This window comes from Protopterus annectens, chromosome 1.part2, assembly GCF_019279795.1.
Source record: "Protopterus annectens isolate FY-2018-M chromosome 1.part2, PAN1.0, whole genome shotgun sequence".
In the NCBI taxonomy this organism is placed as follows: Eukaryota; Metazoa; Chordata; order Ceratodontiformes; family Protopteridae; genus Protopterus; species Protopterus annectens.
In genome coordinates, this window is record NC_056727.1 from 953,054,934 (window position 1) to 953,077,925 (window position 22,992).

Sequence of the window (22,992 nt, forward strand, 5' to 3'; positions counted from 1 at the left end):
TCATGGAAGTTATGCAGTTCAGATACTATTTTTCTTACTCTGATATAATTTGATGATGAAGTGTCTTAAGTATGACATATGACCTTAGTGCCATCTCTACTAATGTTCTGATTTTCATCATATTGATCACTCTGCAGTAGCCTTAGCTTTATGGGTTATATTCTTTCAAGGATTTTAATAGCCAGCCAGCTTCCAAAGCTTCACGGCACCTTCCACACACCCAAACTGTCAAGCAGCTCAAACTGAGCTGACTAAAAGGCAAGCTTGGGTGTGAAGCCCTTCAGAGCTTTACTGCTGCTGAGGAGTATGGCCCTTTGAGCCTTTCAAGGATTGACAGCTTGTGCTTTCCTTTGCTGGACAGATAAGAAAATAGAAGACCCCCCCCCCCCAAATTCAGGCTATTGCTCCTTCTTGCCAAGTAGTTTTTGGTTAAAGAGCGAGGGGATTCCTCTTTTCTTGAAGAGATTCAAGATTCTGGATCTGAACAGGAATAAGGACGGATACATTTTTTACCTCAGATTTACAGTTCAGACTGAGGAGAACTCAATGGCTGATTATCCCTGTGGGTATGTGTTGTGGGGGTCTCTTTCTCTGAGACTGTTGCCAGATTGTGCCAGTGTTTTCAGTTGGAGAACACTGAGGTTTCTCAGTCCCTCAGAAAATATTGAAAGTTTTTACCAAAGGCTTTTCTAGAACCCACACTCACTGTTCTGTCTGCTTGACAGGATGTGTCCATTACTGCTTGCACTTTTCTTGACAGTCTGCCATATGCCCATGAATGGCAATACAATGTATACACTATTCTCAAACCTGACCCAGCAGCTATAGCTTTAGTTGATCCTACTGTTGCTAGGCACTTAGTTAATTTCAGTCGTACCTTACTAGTAAGGATGGGAAAATTAAGTCTAAACCAACTTTATTAGAAGTAGCAATGATAGTAACAGAGTTAAAACAATTGGAACTGGGATCTTTAGAAAAGGGTAGGAGCAAATTGCGTATGAAAAAAATGGGAAATGTGGGATCAGTACATGCAGAGGAGGAACAAGGTTTAAAATAATGCAGCATTTGAATGAGCTATATAATGGTTGATTGACAATGACTGGATATGTTAAATGCAATGCATAATGTTTGCAGCTACAGTTATGTTGGCACGGTTTGTAATGTACAATGTTTGCAACTGAGATTGTCGCTATGGTTTATTTTCATTTATATAAATGTAAGATTGCCTATGTCATACATGATTTAATGAAGCGGTTTCTTGTTTAAAAAATGATGGGAAAATTATTGCTAGGTATATGGAAAAAAGTATATACTTCAACTTTGAGTTTCAAAAATTTGAATTGTCAGGCTCCTATGTTAGTTTGTTCTGACAAATCGTGAAAGTAAGAGGAATGTTTTATCTGCAGCTTCTTCTTGAGTGGAAAAATCTTTAAATACCTTATTTTTTTCTATTGCACAGGTTCACTACTCATTGTATTGTGTGTAGGACTCAACACTTCTTCCAGGGCTATGGGCACTGGTACTGTTTTAAGGTGGCTTGCATGGCGGCATTTTCTCCCTCAGAGATTGTGTGTTTGGCCCTCTGGTGCAGAAGTGATCAAAAAGTGTAATGAAAGGAGTGAGCTGATCCAGGGAATCTAATTTGTTCAGCCTTCCTTTGCCAAATTCCTCATTCAGTTTTGGCAAAAAACAGATTACCTGGGTTTTATTGAGACTGTTTAAAAAGATATTTAAGAAGAAATGAGAAAGGAGTTTCAAAAAGAAGTCTCAAAGCTACCAAAAACCAAGGACATCCCAATACGTCTGAATACTGCCCAATACGTCTGAATACTGTTCAAGAGACCTTGTGACCCCCTCCCACACTGGCCCCTTTTTTCTTCCAGAAAGTCGTAATCTCCATTGATCTCTTTGGCAACAGTTTATTTCAGATAAATGGGTACTGAAAACAGTTTATCAGTGTTACAGATGGCAATGGGAGCAAATTCCTCCTTTCCAAATGGTCATTCCTCATCCTCTTAAATCAGACTCTCTTGATTCCACCTATTCCTCATCACACGCTGTCCCAAGGAGTGATATAACCAGTTCCTCCTTCCTAGGTGGGGAAGGGTTTTTATTTAAGGATGTTCCTTGTGCCAAAGAAAGGAAATGCTTGGAGACCAGTTCTGAATTTTCTTTTTTAATCCTGTTTGTGATAGTCCCAAAATTCAAAATGATGTCACTTCACATCTTACCTCCTCTTCTTTCAAGTTTCCTGGTAACACTAGGCTTAAATGCTGCTTTTCATCTCATTCATATTCATCTAGACTTCAGACATTTCTTAAGGTTTTGTTTGCCTAGATCACATTATCACTTCTCTGCCTTACCCTTTGGACTCTCCACTGCACCAAGAGTGTTCAAAAAGTGTCAAGCTCCAGTTATAGCTTATTGCAGGGTACAGGGGATCTGCATTTTTTCATATTTAGATGACTTGCTTATCTTTGCAGTGTCTTTTTCAAAATGTCAAGAATCTCTTTGTCTTGAGTGAGAAATCTGTTATACAAGCTAGAATTCCATCCCTTACACAGGATTGTGTTCCTGGGATGTCAGCTAGACACCTCAGTTCAAAGAGCTTCCCTTCCACAGGAAAACAGATCTTAATTTAAACCTATTTCTAACGTTTTCTACTTTGACTTTGGTCACTGTAGGTAGGGTTCTAAGGGAATACCTCAAGATTTTGGATCTCATGGTGCCCCTGTTAAGTCTGCACATGAAAAAGATGCAATGGTGGCTGAAATCTCTGTGGTCCCAGTATCAACAACCTTTATCTTTTCACATCCCAGTGCTTGGGTTTGTGAGAGAAGAGATGTTTTGGTGGAGACAACAGAGCTCCTTGAATACAGGTCTCCCCTTCTCCCTCTCTGCTGCAAAGCGGTAAGTCACCACAGATGCCTCTGACTTTGCTTGTGGAGCAATTTCAATAGGGATAAAAGTGTAGGGTGTGTGAGACACAAAGGACAGATGCACGCCCATAAATAAGAGATGCTTGCCCTGATCAAGGCACTCAACTCTGAATCATCTTTGGTCCTTGGGACCAATCGTATGGTACATCAACAAGCAACGGGGAACCAGGTCGTACCCCCTTTGCAAAATAGCCATATTGGTTTGGGATATAGTTTCACAGCACAATCTCCCTTTATAGGCATCCTACATTCTATCAGAGGAGAAGTTTGTGTTAGATAAGCTGAGCAGGACCACGACAGACCCTCATGAATGAAAACTAGTTTAGGGGGTCTTCCAAGATTTTATCCATCTGTGGGAGTTCCTCATGTAGAACTCTTTCCCTCCTCTTTGAACAATCAACTGGTAATATTGTTTCAGAACTCCATGCAAGAAGGACTGAAAGACAGATGCTTTCTCTTTTCTTTGGAGAGGAATGTTCCTGCATTTTCTTCCAGTAATATCCATGGTGCTTCTAAAGCTTCAGAAGGAATCTCCAGGGATAATTGTGGTGACTTCCTTCTGGCCCAGGCAAACAGTGGTTCTCCCTTTCAGATTTTGAAATGGCCAGGGACAATTACCATAACCTTCTTCGTGGACTAGATCTACTTTCACAAGAACAGGGGTGTTTGATACACCCCACATGAGTCATCATCAGCTGAGTGCCTGAATGATAGAATTTTAATTTCTTTTAGGCAATCAGTTTACTGAAGATGTAAAGCAGGTACTAATGGAGGCAAGAAAGCCTGCTACTATTAAATCATATATTAGCAAATGGAAAAGTTTTTTTAGTTGGTACCAACAACATAACCAGCACCCAAACTTTCCTAGGGCCATTCTCCAGGGGTGCCTAGACTCTTCTCCTTCCACCTCCTAAATGTAGTTGGCTATGGTATTCTACCCATATAGCTAAGGCTACTGCAGTAGTATTCAATATGATGAATATAGTACAGTTGTGTAAGCTGAATGTGCCATAACAGTAGGTAGTCAAATGATCACTGCTGCAGTAGCTGCTCCCTCCCTCTACCCCCCCCTTGATTTTTTATGTGCTTTTTTATGCCTGGATGTGGACATTTATGTTTTGTTTGTAACATTGTCCTTTCAGGCTTCAGCCTCCCTCTATCTGCTGGGAGGAAAACTCTGAAGGGCATTGTGCCAAAACTTGTCCTTTAGTCAGTACAGCTTGGGTGCGTGGAGGGTGCACTGAAGCTTTGGAAGCTGGCCAGCTGATATATCCTTGTCAGGATATAACTCGTATACTAAGGCTACTGTAGCAGTGATCATTCAAACATCTACTGTTGTGGTAAGTTCATTGTACAGAACTGTACTTTTCTCATTTCCCTGAAGACAGTACCTTTGTATATAAATAGTGATCTTTATTAATTTTTGTATTCCAGTTGAACAGGAATGTTTAGGCATTTTCCCTGACCACTGAGTAGTCTTGGTACTGTGGGATCTGATTTGTTTTATAAAAAGGGTGCAGTAAAGTAGTGGGATACATTTTTTTGAGTTATTTTTTTATTTATTTATTTTTTTTTACATCTCTCAAACCTTTTTTCTTTAATCTTTTCATGTAGATCACAATCTCCAAGAATGATGAATGTGTCCTGGAAGATAACTGTCAGCGCACCAAATGGAAAGTGATCAGTCCTACGGGCAATGAGGCCATGGTACCCTCTGTGTGCTTTGTTATCCCTCCACCCAACAAGGAAGCTGTTGAAACTGCTGGCAGGTGAGTGGACATAAATTAGTGCAGCTTTCCCTAGGCAAATATGTGGAAGCCTTAATTAACAGAGCTTTCATCTTTTACCGTATTTTACTGACAGAGTTGCAGGTATAATACTTGAGTTGTAGAATTGGAAACAGAACTGCTTGTAAGCATTTGGACTCATGAGCATGACTGAATGTTAAAGTAGTCCATTTCACTTTGGTGCTGGTACTGACAGCAAGGTTTTTCAATGCAGATGTCTTGTCACTTGGCTGAGGAGCTTGCTTTGATGTTTATACTTTCTGTACACAGATCCTTGTAAGGCATGACCCCACCATGGTACAGAAGAAGAAAGTCTGGACCACTTAAGTCAAACATGTTAATTTTAGAAGCTTAGGAGCTGGCAACATTTTTATCAAAAATTAAATTGTGAAACCAAAAAACTGACCAGTGAGTGTGCTTCATTTGGTGGTCTTGCACTGTCTGCTGTGTATTTCATCTTTGTATTTCATTGATGGAAACTGAACAGAAGATACACAAATTATGTTTTGCACAAGTGACTAGATTGTGTAGTAATAGATCACATTGGTGTGTATGAGACCAACTGTTTGTATTTTAATCCTAAGGTTGTACGTAATAGTGTATCTTAAGGGCATACCTCTCCACTGTCCACATTTTCTGAGAATTTCCAGAGTTTAACTAATATTTTTGGTCTGTCCCTCATAAAATTTGTGGTTTTCTGGCAAATCATTGAGGTCTGAAGTCAGTAAATTATAACAGATATCTTGAGTTTCAGACTATATCTTTCAGAAAATGCATGGTAATGCAAAACTCTCTATTCTAGAAACATTCCAAGTTTGTACGAGCAACATTTAAAATCCTCCCCCATGTTTGGGCCTTTGTCCATCTCCCCCTGTTCCTCCATTAAAGAGGGTATGCTTCAGGGATTATATGTTTTGGAAGGAATTTTAATCCTCTTTTCCTCTGTGCAGGAAGTAAATCACTTGATATTCATTTGCCTTAATGTCAATAAACTTTGATTTGAGTCGGAAAACAGGATCTATTGGCCAGTGTAACTATCGGGGTGGGAGCAAAAAGTGTAGGTGTTTGTCATTTCTCAGGGTATGCGGGGTGCCTAGATCAGCCTGGAATTCAGTTTGCACTTTGAGCCATCTGGGCTTTGTGAATTGTGATGTTTTTATTTGTGGCTGTGTAAGTTCCTTCTTGTGTTTTTTTTTTTGTTAGGATTGAACAGCTGTATCAGAATGTAATGTCACTCTGGCACCAGCAGCACATTAACATGAAGAGTGTTGTATCATGGAACTATGTATTGAAGGACTTGAAGACTGTGCAAGCCTGGAACGTGGACCTGGTAAACAAGCAGACTTGTTACTTTTTTTTTTTTTTTTTTAAATAAAAAACATCTTTATTGAATTGTTAACTTATAACATAGGCAGGCCTATATAAATGAAAGCAAACCATATTGACATATTTTCATTTGCAAACATTATACATCATATATAGTCTTCTATACAGTCATTGCCAATTGAACATTACATAGCTCATTCAATTCCTGCCTTCCCTTAAACACAATTCCTCCTCCAAAACATTAAAAAACTCTACCAGTGCTGGGCTTTCACTTAGGATACTCTATTCCTTTCTCTTTGCATATAGTCAGGTATCAATCCTTGATAGGGAATGAAGACTGTAACCTGCAGTCCATATGTATTCGTGCCCTCTTCCCATTCTATTACCTTTCCTTTTCTAATTATTTGCTCCGAAATACCTTGTTTCCTTTGCCAGTTACCTCCAGTAAATTCCCGTCCCCTCTTTGCTTATTCAGTTTACCCCTAATTGCAATCATCCCTGTCAGCAGAATGTTCTTAACTCCCGTGTGGGCCTAGTTCTTAGAATACACTCTGCAACTTTATGAATGTAATATTCTGTATGGCTATTGTTGTCCTTAAGGCTGTGTATCCAAAATCCCAGTCTCTCCAGTTTGTGAGCTTCCCCCATGTTTCATTATCTCTTTCCTCTTTGAATTACACCCTCGTGCTTGTGCTATGTGTAGGAGCCTTAATTTGCGTAGCTCTGAAATATTCCTTCAAATCAGGTAATCCTAAACTATCTTGTTCTGTTGGAAGGATCATCTTATCCCACTTGACTCTTCCCCTCCCAGATAAATTCCTTCAACTCTTTAATTGCTATCTACAACTTCTCTGGTTTATAACTTGCTACCCATATCCATGAAACAGAGCTTCCATTTTCTCAGATTTTAACCTCTTTTTTTTAATTAATGTAGAGAAAATGAAGCACTCTGAAAATGATGGCCTCTACATGCTAATGTTTCTGGGGTATTTGATTAATTATGCCATTTTCTAATGAATCATGATTTTAGGAATCGCTTTCCTCAACCGCTTTCATGAAATGCTTTTGAATCTATACCTTTGTTTTATTACCCTTTTGGTTGTCTAGTTGTGGAATTGGTTGGGTCTGTATCAGAACATCAAAGTTTTAAACCTTTGAATGTTCTAATATCGACCCATTTTCAGCGAATGCTAAAAATAACGAAGCTGCAGAACACCAAATTCTTTCCTAGGGAAAGAATTCTGTTGGCCAGTTCTGTGGCTTTGCTATTTTCAGCATTGTGGTGGAAAGTTACATGGCGGATTCAGGTAAGTGTGCGATTGTGTGGACATTAGGGTTAGGGCATGGGTTAGGTGAGTTAGGGTTAGGGCATGGGTTAGGTGAGTTAGGGTTAGGGGAGGGTTAAGTGAGTTAGAGTTAGGGCACGGGTTAGATGAGTGTGTGATAGTGACGGACCTTAGAGTTTGGGTTAAAGTAAGTGGATAGATAGTAATGTATGTACAGTTTAGTGCAGGGTTAGTTGTAGGATTTTAAGTGTATGTGCGTGGATTGATGTTTTTTTAGGTGTGCTTGTGTTGTGTGTATGTGTTTCGGAAAAGCAAATTTTTTCCTTGGGGAAAAAATTTGCTGTTCTGAATGTTCGGTATTATGTGGTTTAGATATTTTAGGTTTGATGAAATAGCGTTCACTATTTTCATCTTTCGATAGCGTGATATAAATGCAATTGGTTAAGGGGGATTAGGGACTTGCTCACCAAAGAAAGAAGGGTGCAGATTTGGGAGTGTTTGAAGAAGTGCATACAATGAAACTTTACTGAAACATATTGTTCTATCTTGTAATTGTACTGTCTTCCTATATATCCTTTTACCACCCATGTTGTTCTGTCATCCTGTTTGGTTGTTGTATGAAGCTAGGGGAATGTATTTGTTTCAAGATGTTTTTGCAGAGGAGCGGAGTCTTTCTGCATCACCCAGTGTGAGGGCTCTGCTCCATTCTGCCCAAATGTATAAATGTACTTCATGCAGTTACTCTTTCTTCAGACATAGTGTAACTTCCTATTTAATAACAGACTGAATTGTACCAAATCTTTTTCTGGAATTGCCACCTGGAAAGCATCTGGCACCTGTTTGCTCTGTAACACTTGTATTCTTCCCTTCCAGGTCACACCAGAAATAGGTGGTGCTTGTCATCAGTGTCCACTCACTAATCAAAAAATGCATTTTGACTACAAATTAACACAACCAGTAGATCATACTGAAAGTCACCCAAACTTTGATTTTATTTGCATTCATGGTCATTTTTGAGCCCCCCTGTGATTGATCACTAATAGCAACTTGATGATAGAAATTTTTAGAGGACATATAGGACAAAGAAATCAAATGATTGCAAATGCCATTTTTTTTAGAGCTAGTAAAGGATTATGAACTATGAAGACAAAGGGTTTTCTAACAAACTTTGAAGATTTTGCAGCAAGTGCTTGAAATGGCGATCTGAGTATTGCAAGTGGGCATTTATCCAAAACAAGTGATCTGATGTCAATTTCATTCATTCCTAAACCACTGGATTTGGATCCAGTCCTCTGATCTGACTCCTTCGTTATTGAAGCTTGTGGCCACCAAAAACTCTCGAGCTCCTCCCTTTCCTATAATGCGCCAACCTTAACACTCCTCAGATTTTGTTCGCTGCTGTAGCATGAAGATGTGGTCACCTTTGGCTGTCTGGCAAAAATAGCATTTTTGAATTCCCGTAAGTGAAATTTTCCTTCTGTAACTCTTGCTATTTTTATTGTTTATACCTCCCTTTCTACACTTTTCAGTGTACCTATATTAACATTGCTGGTATTTCTAGCCTTTATACTTTTTTTTTTAGGATTATCTCTTAACCATCTCATGTGTTTTCTGTTTAGGAAAAAAAACTTCCTAACTTTTCTCCTTTTAATTAGCATAAGAATAATGTTTGAGAAAGCCCTTTTGGGTTTCAGAAAATATAAAATTCCACAGTCCAATTCTCACACATCATGCATGTATTGTTTAGGCCCTCAGCACCTCAATGTTGGATGCAAGATTTGTCAGAGATTTAATCCTAGGTCCTTGGCTGATCAGAAGAATAAATTAATATTCAAAGAACTTCTTCCTTCTTTTTCTGAAGCCTTATCTGGGGCGCAACCCCCATCTAAACACAAGGCAAAAGAGTCTTCCAAGCCTTCTGGATCCTTTCCACCATCCTGTGATCCCACCACTGAACCACCAAGGAAAAAGGTAAAAAAATTGTATCTGAAATGGACTCGTACATCGCCATTTGATGGTAAGCCTGCTTCATTGGATCTGACTTTCTCATATCCAAAACTGTCAGGGACAGCATACTGCCCTTCCTTGGATCCGGTACCATCACATGTACTTTCTCCATTCCTGGATATACATTGATGCTGAAAATCCACTTTACTGTCATCTTCTAATTCTTGCAGGAGTCTCACTGAGGCAGATGTAGACAGGATGATGAGGAAGTTCTTCTCTGCACAAATAGAGGTGGGAGTTATTCCAACTCCTACTCCATCAGGTCAGAAAGACCTTATAAGCACTACACCACCCTTTTCGGCTCCTTCACTGAGCTGACCAGTCATTTTGGTGCCCTTGGATCCGAGTCTTCCAGGACCATCAACTTCGGATCCAATGATGTTGGTCTGTTCATATCCGAGGCTTACTCTGAGTACACCGGCTCCTACTGTTTTGGATCCAAACTGTTGGAACTGGGGTGTCCCTGTCTGGTCTGAGGTATTGGAGTCTACTCCTAAGTTTTTGGGGCAAGGAGAGCCATGGGGTCTGAAGCTTGGCTCCTGGCTTAATCAGCTTCCTTCTCCTTGGAGTGGTTTGCCTTTGAGGTAGTGGAGAAGGTGTTTTCTGCTCCTGCAGGACAGATGGCTCCTCCCCTCCTCAGATCCTCCATCTGGGTCCCACATGACTTTGTGTGCTGAGCCTCATTATCCTGGTTCACATGGACAGCCTACCCAAAGTCTCCAGGATACCCAGCAGGGTATTACCATTTTTTCCAATACATCTTCATTACATTCCACTGAAGTAGTACTTAGGAAGAGGAACTGCAAGAGGAGGCACTTGGATTCCCCATCACAGAAGACACTGATTTCGGTGAAAGATAAGAGTCCCCAAGATCACTACCTGAAGGCATCTGCTTTGAAGACATCCTTGAAATCCTAAAGCAGAGAGGTGGTTGGTCAGTCCAAAATACTTCCTTGGAGGAGTCAGTGTTAGTGGAGGCTTTTGGGTCTTGCCCATCTACCTCCTGGATGAGTCCACCCACCAACAAGCACATTGATTTCATCTCTTGGCAGCCATGGAAGGAACCAGACACAGTTGAGCCAATCCCCAAGTGACTAGATTGAATTCTGGCATCACCAGTAGGTAAGGAATTTTGGAGCAAGGGAATGCATATGGATGTGACTAAGAATGAACTCGCAGAACACAGTTCCTCTGTCCATCTCACTAACGGAGTCTAGGACACTGGACAGATTTGGGAAGAGTGGATATGCTTCAGTGACATTTGCTGTCAGATCGCTGAACTACCTAGCACATTTCACAAGATTTCAAATGGATTTGATAAAGGAACTATCAATTTCTCTTTCAGGAACCACCACTGCTGAGGCTCAGGATTTTATGGCATCACAGTTGGCTACCATATTATCATTTTCTAACTTATCCATGAGGCTTTTCTCACATGCAACTGAAGATGCATCAAGGACAGTGGGTTCAGGCATATCCATAAGAAGGCATGCCCTGGATGCACTTGTGTGGTTTTGTGAAGCCTTTCAAGTCCTCATTCATCAATGCTGTTTTTGATGGCAGTTCTTTGTTTGGCCCGAAAGTGAGGGACACACACTCCAGGTGTAAGAAGGATGGAAAAACCCAGTATGCAGAGAGCGTACATTTTTTGACTCCTCAAAGTACCTTCTCAAGGAATCAGCGAGGTGGTCGAAACGTGGTTCAGGAAGTCCCAGTTTCCTTTCCAAAATCCACGTGGACATAGTTCCCCCAGGGGCAGAGGGGGGAACTCAAATGGAAGGCGAAGGCCTCATGGGAGAGGTGGCCCACAGAACCAGGAGTCCATAGATTCTTTTTCTGATAGACCCCATCAGCGCTCCCGAAGGAGTCCAGATTGTCCCTTCTGGAGGCAGTCAGGGGTCATTTATCTCTGCACCAGAGAACCTGGCTAGAAATCAAAAAAGATACATGGGAGCAGAGAATTATATCCAGAGGTTATATAATACCCTTTTCGCTTCCACCTCCATACAACCTTCTTGATGTATCACCCAGTCAGAGAAAATTAGCAGCAATAGAAATTGAAAAGCTGCTAGAAAAAGAGTCATCCAAGAAGTCCCATCAGACCAAAAAGAGTCCGGAAATTACTCAAGATTCTTTTTAGTACCAAAGAAAATAGGGGATTTGAGACTAATTTTGGATCTCAGTATCTTGAACAAGTCAGTTCACAAACACAGTTTTCAGTGGTCACAGTTCAGTCCATTCTGCCCTTTTTGAGCAATGACAATTGGATGTGCTCAGTAGACCGTCAGGATGTGTACTGTCATATAAAATTGAACAGACAATCCAGAGGGTATCTACACTTCTGGCAGGGGGCCATCACTCTCTGTTCAGGGCACTGCCCTTTGGCCTCACCACAGCCCTCAGGGTGTTCACCAAATGCATGGCAGTAGTAGCAGCTCACTTGGGACTACAGGAATTCCGGATGTTTCCATATTTAGATAACTAGCTCATTACTGTCCCGACCAGGCATCTATTACTACAAGCATGTGATCAAGTGCTCCAGACTTGCTCCAACCTGGGGATAACCATAAACTACAAGTCTCGCTTGGAACCATCTTAGACTCTGGAGTTTATAGGAGTGTGTTCAATACAGAATCAATGACTGCTTCCTTTCCACACCCGAATACTATCTATCAGATTCCAAGTCAAAAAATAATCTTCTGTACTACAGTTTCAGCTCGACTGATTCTACAAGGCTTAGGGTCCATGTCAGTAGCCATAATTCGAGTCCCCCTTGCAAGATTTCATACGAGAATTTTTCAGTGGATACTATCAACACAATTGTCAATTCTTTATCATCTCATGTCAGCACAGATAAAAATAACCAGTGCATGCAAGAAATACCTTTGGTGGTGGATTCAGTCTGATCAACTTTTACAAGGTCACCCTTTTATTTTCCCTTAACCCAAGGCTGTAGTGACCATGGACACATTCCATATTGGCAGTGCACTTCCTGGCAAAGACAGCCCAAGGCACTTGGTCTGCTGGTATAGTTTCTTTCCACAGTTTGTACTAATGAAAATAAATACACTGTAGAAACATGGTAGCTCTTTTTCATAGTGCTGGAAGACTTTTTTCTGGAGGATGTACTTGTTCTTTGTTATACCAGTTACCCCAGCTCTGTTTGTATGTATATGTATGCATGTATGTTTGTTTGTTTATTTTGAATAGAGACAAGTCCCCATGTTCCACCCTGCCTCCCTTAGTCTCAATGATCATGCAAACTTGGAAAAAAAGAAACAGGTTGTGCACCCGCAGTAGTTTATTGGATGTATAACCTTAGAATCAGGATATATTAGTAAGGGCTTTGGGGTACATTAATAAGGTGTGTGGGGGCACAGCTTCCATACTGGGGAGTAGGGGGCCTTTCTTACTGCAGAAATATATGAAAATAACTGCTGGTTTGTAAAGTCTGTATTGTGTTAAATTTTATTCAAATTATTTTCAGTTTTGTAGTTTGCTGTATAGCATTGAGTCTTCTGACATACAGCAGATAACTATTAATTTGAGTGATAAGGAAGGAAGGAAACAGAGACCTGGAAAATAAGTTTAATGAATTTCTACAGGAGTCTTTCAGGACACCGCAAGTGGCTGTTAGGTAACTCTATTTTGAAAATACATCTAGACTGCAAAAGTATTTGGCATATAAGTTCAGGCAGCAAAGGGTAGAAGAAATATTTTGAAGTTAAGGGAAACTAACAGAGGGAAAATGTGCACAGATCCACAAGAAACAGAAGAAACAGAGAAAATACTTTTTTTTAAGTAATCTACTTAAAGCTCAGATGGAGAAGAGGATTGATTGTTAAAGATTTAAGTAGCTGGAGATAACAGAGGTGAATGAAGATAACACTGGAAGAAGTTGAGGAGCAGTTTGAGGCTCAGGTGGCTGAGAAATTGCAGGGATGGGATGGGATCCTAGTAAAGCCCTGGAAGAATCCAGGCAAAAATTTGGCTCAGTGTAGTTGGGTCTTTTTAACAAGATGCCGTTAAAAAGAAAAATTGCATCTTCCTGAAAAAAAATTGTATTGAGGGATTTTAAAGGAAGGGAAAGACCCAACCAATCCAACATCATGCCACCCTGTTTCAATGCTTAACCATGATTCCAAGGTATTTGTGACAGTTTTGGTTAAAAGGATCAGTACAGTTTTTTCAAGTATCATAAATATGGATCTATATGGATTTGTGCAGGAGAGATGGACCTTTGTTAATATATTAAAAACCCATATGATACAGGGAAAAGCAGAAAAAGAGAGAGAAACCATTTGTATTGGTGAGCCTGGATGCTGATAAAGCATTTTGACAAGATGCATTAGAAATACCCATAGGATATGCATAAAATAAAATTCCCTGGTGAACTAATATCTCTTCTGCAGGAAATTTTCCTAGATGCAACTGCAGTAATTAAATTGAATGGAAGAGTTGCTTCTGAATTTAGGGTAGAAAAAGATTCAAGTCAAGGCTCTCCATTATCCCTGTTATTGTTTTCTCTCTATTTAAAAACCATTGGCGCCAAAGATATGACAAGGGCATATTATGGAGGAAAACTGGTATGGGAAAGAGAACATGTTAGCAGTGTTTGCTGATGATGGAATTATGTATTTGACTAACCTGGACAGGAAGTTCTAGAATTGTGTCAGCGGTTTGAGACATTTTACAGAGGTCTCTAGATTCATAGGTCTGTAGGTAAGTACTAGACTAGTTGCCCTTGTAATCCATTTTAAGCCTAGCCAGTTTCCCTTGGAGGTGAGAATCAGACCATGTACCTTGTATTTCTAAGGTAATGTGGATAAGACCAAAGTTTTTTTGCATAAATTATGCTCTTAGTTTGGATTTATACAGAGGCATCTAATTCATGGGGATTTATGAGTAAAATACCTTGGAGTTTGGTTATCAAGGAGATCTGGGGACTCTCCTAAACAAACATGGTATGAGGTGAAGGTAAAAAAATAGTAATCAAGTTAAAAAAAATGATACAAGTTGTAAAGAAGTTTATAGTTCCAGTGGTGACCTATGTAGGGGATATTGAGATATGTTACAAAACACAATAATACTTGAGAGGATAAAGGTCAGAGGGTAGCATGGCAGAAAATGATGCTACCGGTAAAATGTGTCTGGCACTACAATTTTTGATGGGATACCACAAAGTTATGTGACTTAGATTAATATGTTACATTCAAAATAATAATTGTACTTCTAAATGGAAACAATTGATGCTTACACAAGGAGGGTTAAGTGAAAATGTTTGAAAATTGAGAATTTGATCACAAGAACTAACTATGGAAAGGGAGAAAGAGCAGTTGGGATTGGTATACATTGTGTTTCAAAATATAAGAAAGAATTAATTTTAACCCTGGAAATTTGACTTGTGACCGTTTGGATTGACTAAGTACAGATCTCAGTTAGGTATAACATTGTTAATAGATTTTGGATTAAAGAGAATCATGTAAGGTATTGGGAACAGTCACAAATGGGTGGATCAGATGATTTAATGAAATGTAGGGGCTTTGTGGTTTTCCTCAAGGAATATGATAAGAAAGTTCAGAGAAGCGAATCTCAAAAACCTGGCATTATTAAAATAATGATAGAGACAAGATAAATAGATGCAAATAATAAGTGTTATCCATAAAGTGTTAGTATCAGGCAACAAAAGAATGGTAAATAAATCCAGGGGTGGAAAAGGCTGACAGAGAAGGCATTATCAGAAGGTAAGTGGTTCTTGAAGTCTGAAGGGCAGCTAAACTAATGACAAGGATTAGGAGGTTTAAAATATTTGCAAGAATATGTCTCTATCAGTATTTCTATACCCTGTGTAGAATTTATAGGATGTTCAAGGATTGTTGGAGATGAAGGGGTGGGGGAAGGAGACAGGGAGAAAGACAACGTATCTTTTGGAAGTGCAGTCTATTGAATAAGTTTAGGGCAGATACAAAAGGTCTTGGGTTATAATTCTCAGTTGATGTGAGATATTCTTTTACCTAAATCAGATAATGAATGTGATAGACAAGCTATATGCTGGGGCTTTAATAGTTTTGATATTATTAGCAGCTTAAAAAAAGCTTAAATAAAGGATGGAAAAGGTCAAAGGAGCCAATCGCAAATGAAGTTATGCAGATACTAAAAAATCAAATAATTTGACTCTCGATCTAGGGTTACTCATAAGAGTAAAATTTATAGGAGTAAATGGAGACCCTGAGGTAATATGCAAGAGGAGGAGGATAATAGCAGTGCTAAAATGGAAGCAATACTCTAGTAAGATAACAATAGGTGGAAGACTCTGATTGGTGGTCTAATGTGGTCACTCAAAAGGGAAAAAAGGGATGGAAGAAAGGACTACATTTGATTGTCATAGAGAAAGGGGTCTTTGTGTTCTGCTAATTTCCTTTTTTGACTTGAAAGTCAGTGACTAGCTGTTCTTTGCTTTCTTCTTGTTCATTCAGAGGTAAATGCTCACAAATGTGCAGGATGTATAAATGGATATACCTGAAAAACTATTGTCTACATTTTTATTACATTAAGATGGTGAAGCCATTAAGGTATAATGTAACTGCACCAGTTTAGTTCCCCCCTCACTGATGTTAGTCGACCAGTACCCCACTTGACAGTCCTTGTATTTCTAGTCATCCCCTGTATTGTTGAGGGCAGACCTGTCAACTGTCCCTACTTTGGAAAAATATTTTCATTTTCAGGCCTGATTTACGCCTGCACATGATCTACCTATTTTGGAGATATGTTCCTATAGTGGCTTCTCCTCACCAGAAAATATTTTTGAAGCGATCTAGTACACCAAAAACTACACTACACGACCAAACCACTTATGCAACCAGTCATTTCAAGAAAGAGGACACACATTTTACATCTTCCTTTTTTTATCAGAAGCAAAAATGACTGTGTGTGTGTGGTAGAATTTTGCATTATAGTTCATTAAAATGTACAGATTTTGCACTGCCTCTTTGGTAATGTGATTATATTTTTCCATAATTTTTGTCATTCTCTGTTTCTTAAACCTTTTTATGAGTAATATCCTACATTCATGCTGGAAATGCGAAGTGATGTATGCTGTTTGGCATTCAAGGTTTATGCTAACTGGCTGTCCAGATTTTTGGCTGTATGAACCTACTTTTCAAGGACACTTGCTTATATTTTCAATGTCTGCAGGTTGAGAGTTGTGGTTGAGGGCTGGCTGTCAGTGTTCAAACTGATTATACTGTGGGATAGGGACAAGGATATGGGCTGTTCTTACCTTTCTACTTATTCATTCAGCTGTAAATGCGTATAAATGTGCAAGAGCTCAAATGTTTGGAGTTGTGCGTGTTCCCAGGATGATAACTGTTTGCAGCTTTTCTCAGTTTCTAGTAGGTATAATTTGTAGTACAACATTGTTGTTAACATTGCCTAAGGGTTGTGCAAGTCTCTTATTATTCCTTCTTAAGTGGGTCTTCCAGCACTTTAGCATGTGCTTAATTAATTCAACTTTTATATATAGAATCATAGAAGCATGGAAGGACGCTTCCTTCTTATCAGCAAACCAGTTCTGCATTGTTTGGTGAGGCAAGTGTCCAATGTTATATTTGATGACACTTGTGGGCAGATAACTGGGGACTAGTTTTGTGACATGCAGTTTACCAAATGCCATTTCCTTAGTGTGAATTAATGTTAAAACATACCATGTCCAAAGTTAATGGCACACACCATGCAGGGAAGTTACCCTGCTGCCTTTATTAAATTATAATCATGTTAAATGTTGCAGGCAGTTCCTGTCATGCAGCATTTTTTTTCCAAAAAGTACTTTTTGGTCTGTTCCTGTCAATGAATTGTTCAGTGATGCACTTTGGAGAAGTGATTAAAGCTATCTGTTTTGAGTATGCTCTTGTCATAATTCATAAGGGAGGTATCTGAACCGGTCATGTCAAACTTGAAAATGGTGTCTGTAATGGCCATGCCAGCTTACTGAGGTCACTGCCTGGATATGCTGTGAAATAACTGGTTAACTTTGAACCCTGATATGCCATGTTTTGTTTTGTAAAGCAGGTATTTGAATATGATCCATTCTAATTCCTCAGATGGGTACTGACACATCTGTCGACATTTAATGAGGCATATGCTTAGTATTAGCCTGTTATTCTTGGTGAGGCATATGCCTGAACATGTCCTGTGCTGCCTGCTGAACAAAGTAGTAGAATACACCTGTTGACATTTGCCAGGCAAGGTGTTTGAATGCCATTTGTCCTAACTAATGAAGAGGCAGTGACCTCAGTAACCTTAAATATGCGATACCTGATAAGGAATGGCTCTCTTTGTGTAATTTTTTTTTTTTTAGTTTGTTTATTTTATTTTATCTTTAAAAAACAGCCTCGGTGTATTTAATGGAAGTGCCTATTCATTCAGGGGGAGACCCAGAGCACCAGGAATTTGACTCGCTCAAGGCTATAAGCATGCACATGGGAGATGTGACAGGATTTAAAGGCTATTGTTCATCTTCATAACTGTTGCAGTCTGTTGTACTGCTTTGTGTAAGGTATTCTTGGAGGAGCCAAACCTTGAATTTGACAATGGTTTGTAAGGAGAATATATGTCCCTTAGTTCCAGGTTAAACAATGGTAAGAGCTTATGTTACAAAGATTTGCTAAAACCCAGACACACCTGATGAGTTAAAGACTTAAACATGTGTTGTGTCACCTAATAAGGTGGTCTGTTTGGTTTGGTGGTCGTGTTTGAGTATACACAATGGGTGAAACCATCAGCTGCGTTCACATAAATTAGAGGACAGTTTAGAGGTATATTATCATTGTCACATTTGCAGGGGATTGCTATCTAAACATTCAGATCCAGAGAGGAAGATCTTAAACCATGTTGCTGCTGTTATTTTATTGTGGCAAATAAAAACATGTAGTAAATCCATATCATTACATTAAGGAGCTGAGGTAAAATCTATGGCATAACACTGATATTTGTTTCTTTCTCCTTCTGTAGCTCAAATCTGTTTCACTTGCTGACCAGCAGCAGTCCATGAGGAATTTACAGGCTCATTTTGAGGACTTTTTGGAAGACAGTAGGGATTCCCAGGTGTTCTCCATTGCTGATCGAATGCAGCTGGAAAGGGATGTGGAGTCCTGCAAGGAGCACTACCAAAGCCTTAAAAATACCATGGAAACTGGTAGGAATAAAAACAAATCTTTTTCATGGCTTGGCATTTGTGAAAATGAGTACTATAGAAAGTAAGTGTGCTGGGAATAGTATTTTGAATGAGAGCTTTGGTATTGTTGGTAGATTTCTTTGGACTCCTGGAAGTTTATACTGCTGCAGCACTGGGCACTGTTCTGTGTGATGCCTGGTGTTTCTCTCTCTCAGTTCTTTTGCAGCACACTACCAGAATTGAAGAAGCCACTTTCAAAAAAATGATTTGAAAGTAACCCTATTTGGTAAGTAAATATCTTGGGATGCCAAAGAATTTAAACAATTGTGTTTTAGCAGTATAGACTTTTATTGTGGGACTGAGCCCAAGTAAAATAAGTGGAACACTTTCTGGCATCTAATAAGTAGCTCTAGGAAAGGCATCCTTTAGCATTAAATAGTTGGCCTAACATCTGTGGTAGCAACAGAGCATGTTCAGTTTCACTACTTGTGACCAAGCTTTGTTTTATCCAACTGGTCCTCGCAGAGCATTTATGTAACATAATGACTATATCTATGTAACATAATGACCTAACCATATTTATGTGTAACATATTGAACATACAGTATTTATGCAACATTATGATCATGTCACAGGTGGTGGTATTTGGATAAACCGTTATGGAACTGTGGCACCCTGATGCCTCTAACCATGAAGAGTGATTTGTGTTGAGTATTTAGTATGTACTCAGTTTTTTAATGCTTTTTCCATTCTTTCCTCTATCAGGAGGGTGAAAGCCCTCCTTCCCTTTTAGAGTCTGGTGTTAGGGAGCAGACTAGGCTGCAGATCCTGTAGGTTGTCCTATCTCCACCTCTCAGTAGCCTAAAAATTCTGCTTTTGCTGTCTTGGGACATGCATGCAAACTTCCAGGCATGTTCAGTTACCTGAGCAAGCTGCACACCACTTGCAGCATGGCGACACCAGGCTGTTCATGTTGCCATCGATACAATTACATTCCTGCAGGTGTTGTCCATGCAGCGAGCCTAGCTGCCTCCCTCACCCCATGATGGGTGAGCTGGTGTCTACTGCTTACTCCTATCCTGTCCCACCTGATCCCTCTAGTGCCTATATCATTAGCAAAACATAGTGTCAGACTTAAATTGTTGTTCCTGTCATTCTTCTTATATGCATTAAGAAAACGTTGAGGCTTGGCTGTTCGTTTAAGTAGTTTATTGTATACAAACATGTAGACTGCGGTGGGGGTGCCGCGGTAGCGTTGTCACCTCATAGCAAGACTTTGTCCCGTTCGATTCTCAGCTAGAGCGTCTTCTGTGTGGAGGCATACGTGAATTGGGCGTTCCTTCGTTGAAGGTTGTGCATCAGGGCTGGTAACCCGGTACATAAAAATCCACTACCAATCATTAGCGGACCGGAGTTCCGCTGTGGCGACCCCTAACCGGGAAAAGCCGAAAGACAACAGTTGTATACAAATATGTCAGGATAGTTGGAGGGAACATTAAACTTAAATGAACTGTATAACTGACTGACTACATACTTCCATGCTCTCACTCTGGCTACTTATTCAAAATGACACTCTTGCTTGCACATGCTCAGTACTTATATGCATGTGCTGACTCATTGGAAAGCTTCTTAAAGGTATATCACACACGCTGATCTACATCCTCCCTCTTTACTGAGCTATCTCATATAAACAGTGACATTTTAATAGGCATGTAATTATACAGACACTAATAAAGAAAAACAGCAGTTATATCCAGGTTACTGTGTATCTGGAAGTAGGTTTCGAGGTGCAACCTGATCTCGTGACATAGTAGTTAGGACTGAGTTTAGCAATAGGGACAGTCATTGGGGAATGTTCTGCTTGAGGACTCTCAGGGATTTTCTCAGGAATTAGGGAATTGTTGACGGAATGTCCTCTGGAACAGGAACATTGGACAAGTCACTGTGAGAACTAGAGTATTTGTCACGTGCAAGATGCTGTAACACTGGTTTGGACTCTGGTAACAAATGCTTCTGATTTTGTCGAATTCCACTCCTTGTGATTCCACTATGTACAGTCTCTGCTCTTAACACAAACTTTTCACAAATCCGAAGCAATCAAAACCTTTTCATGTCTGCATCCTAGCTATCTCCCCTTTTTTCAATGAACTGAGCGGTTTGCTGGTTTTATCATAGTAAGACTTCTGGGACAAACATTTTTTCAACAGCTGGGCTTTTACTGCTTTGTTGTTCTTAGCACTTGGAACCAGCAAATTATTGCTTATTGGTAGTGTGGTTCTGGTTTGGTTCAAAATAAGTCTCTTGGTAGGTGAACCAAGATGTTTATCACGAGGAATGTTTCTGAGATTTAACAAGTTTAGAAAAGCATTGGTATTGTCATGTCTGGATTTTTCTAACAGTTGTTTTGCATTTTGCATGTTCAGCCAACCCGTTTGACTGAGGGTATTCAGGACTACTCATAATATGAACAAAGTCCTACTGTTCTGAAAATCTCATGAACTGCTGACTTGTAAACCATGTGCACCATTGTCGGAAATAACTCTGTGTGGACTACCATGGACAGAAAAATGTCACTTCGGCTTAGTAATGACAGTACTGGGAGTTAGGTTGGGAAGTAGGTCAGTCTCGAACCAATTTGAATAAGAGTCTACTAACACCAAGTAATGTTGACCATTCCATTCAAAGATATCTATGGCTACTGTTACCAAGGTAGTTCAGGAATTTGGCTTAACTGAAGTGGTTCTTTCTGTTGATGCGGCTTTGTACTATTGCATACCGAACAAGATGAAAGTAATTTCTCAATGTATCTTGACATAGAAGGCCAAATATTAGACCTCTTGCCCTTCTTTTGGTCAAGTCAGTTTCTGGGTGGCCACAATGCAAGATCTTAATATACTCTTGTTGCAAGGACTTTGGAACAATCACTTTAGGACCTTTCATGATGATACCATTACCTGACAAAATCTCATCTTTGTATGGAAAATATGGTTGCATTTCTACTGGTAAACAAGATTGCTTTGAAGGCCACCCTCGACTGATAATGAGGTTTAGCTTCTGGAGAATTAGATCTGAAGCTGTGCGGGTTCTGAGCTCATGGAAGAAAAATTTCTCACTTCCATGACTTTGTAGTCAAGTTGCTCATTGTTATACTGTTCTGTTTTTTCTGGGCAATCTGGATAAGGCATCAGCAAGCTAAAGAAGTTTGCCTTTTGTGTAAACAAGATGGAAATTGTACTTTTGCAATTTGATCATCAGACGTTTCAGTCTAGCTGGAGCTGTATGCGTAGGCTTTCTCAAAATAGTAACAAGAGGTTGTTGATCAGTTTCAGTCTGGATAGGTCGACCATAAATATAATCATGGAACTTCAGACATGCAAACACAATTGCGAAGAGCTGTTTCTCAATCTGGGCATATTGCATCTTGGCCTGGTAAGAGTTCAGGATGCATAGGCTACTTGTCTACCATCTTGAATGACTGCACCTAGACCAAATTTAGAAGCATCACAGGAAAGAGTAACTGGTTTGTGAGCATCATAGTAGCTGTGAGTTGGTGGGTTAGCAACTTTCTGTTTCAGGACGTCAAACTCTTTGGTGCTGTTTTGAACATGACCAAATTATATCTTTGTGTGTCAGCTCTTTGAGCGGTGCTGAAAGTTGGCTTAAATCTGGAATGAACTTGCCTAGATAGTTGACCATGCCAAGAAAAAGTAGTAGGGTTTGGACATTGTCTGGAGCTGGCATCTCGAGAATTGCTGTTTGCTTGGAAGGATCTGGTCATAAACCTGAACTGGTAAACAAGTGACCAACATAAGTAAATTCTCATAGCTTGAACTTGCACTTCTGAGGATTCATTTTTAAGATTCACTTCATGTGCTCTTTCCAGAACTTTCTTGAGGTTTCTGTTGTGTTCAACTTCACCATTGCCTCCTGCTAGAATATCATCTACTGTAATAGCACATGGAAAGCCCAAAAAGATTTGCTCCATTGCACGCTGAAAGACTTCACCGGCAGAATTTATCCCATATGGCATTCTCAGAAATCTGTAACTTCCAAATGGTGTACCGAATGCGGTTAATAATCTGCGGCGGATTTAGGCCTTGGCACAAGGGCGCACCCCCCCTTTTTAAACCTGTGACATAAATGTCATAAAAAATATTATGTTTTGTTGAAACTGCAATCCATTTGAACTTCCTGTTGCTCTTTTGGTATGCTGAGCAAGGATACAACCTGATGTTCATCGTGCATACAGCTGCAGTCATAACAGATGGGTTCTCCTGCTGTCAGGTGGGTCCTCGGTCGGCCGAATTCCAAAGTCTAGGTCTGGCGTCGGTTGTCGTCGCTTCTTCCCTGACGTCAGTGCGACAGGGGTATAAAGGAACCAGCCGATGCCATTTTCTTCAGTCTTTCTTGCCGCGCGGTGCCTGAAGCAGAAGCAGTTCGCAAGTGCCGGTCGGCCAGCTCCTGAGATTGCAAAA

General features: G+C 39.9%; 1 protein-coding gene across 1 annotated transcript in view; it reads left to right on the forward strand.

Moving 5' to 3' along the window:
• Positions 1 to 22,992, forward strand: part of LOC122792184 (microtubule-actin cross-linking factor 1-like) — a gene marked incomplete in the record, with an annotated part of 3,579,694 nt that overhangs the window by 1,280,874 nt on the left and 2,275,828 nt on the right. Inside the window, 3 exon segments of the mRNA XM_044059907.1 lie at positions 4,554 to 4,708; positions 5,930 to 6,056; positions 18,355 to 18,538. Coding sequence (XP_043915842.1) covers positions 4,554 to 4,708; positions 5,930 to 6,056; positions 18,355 to 18,538 — 466 coding nt within the window.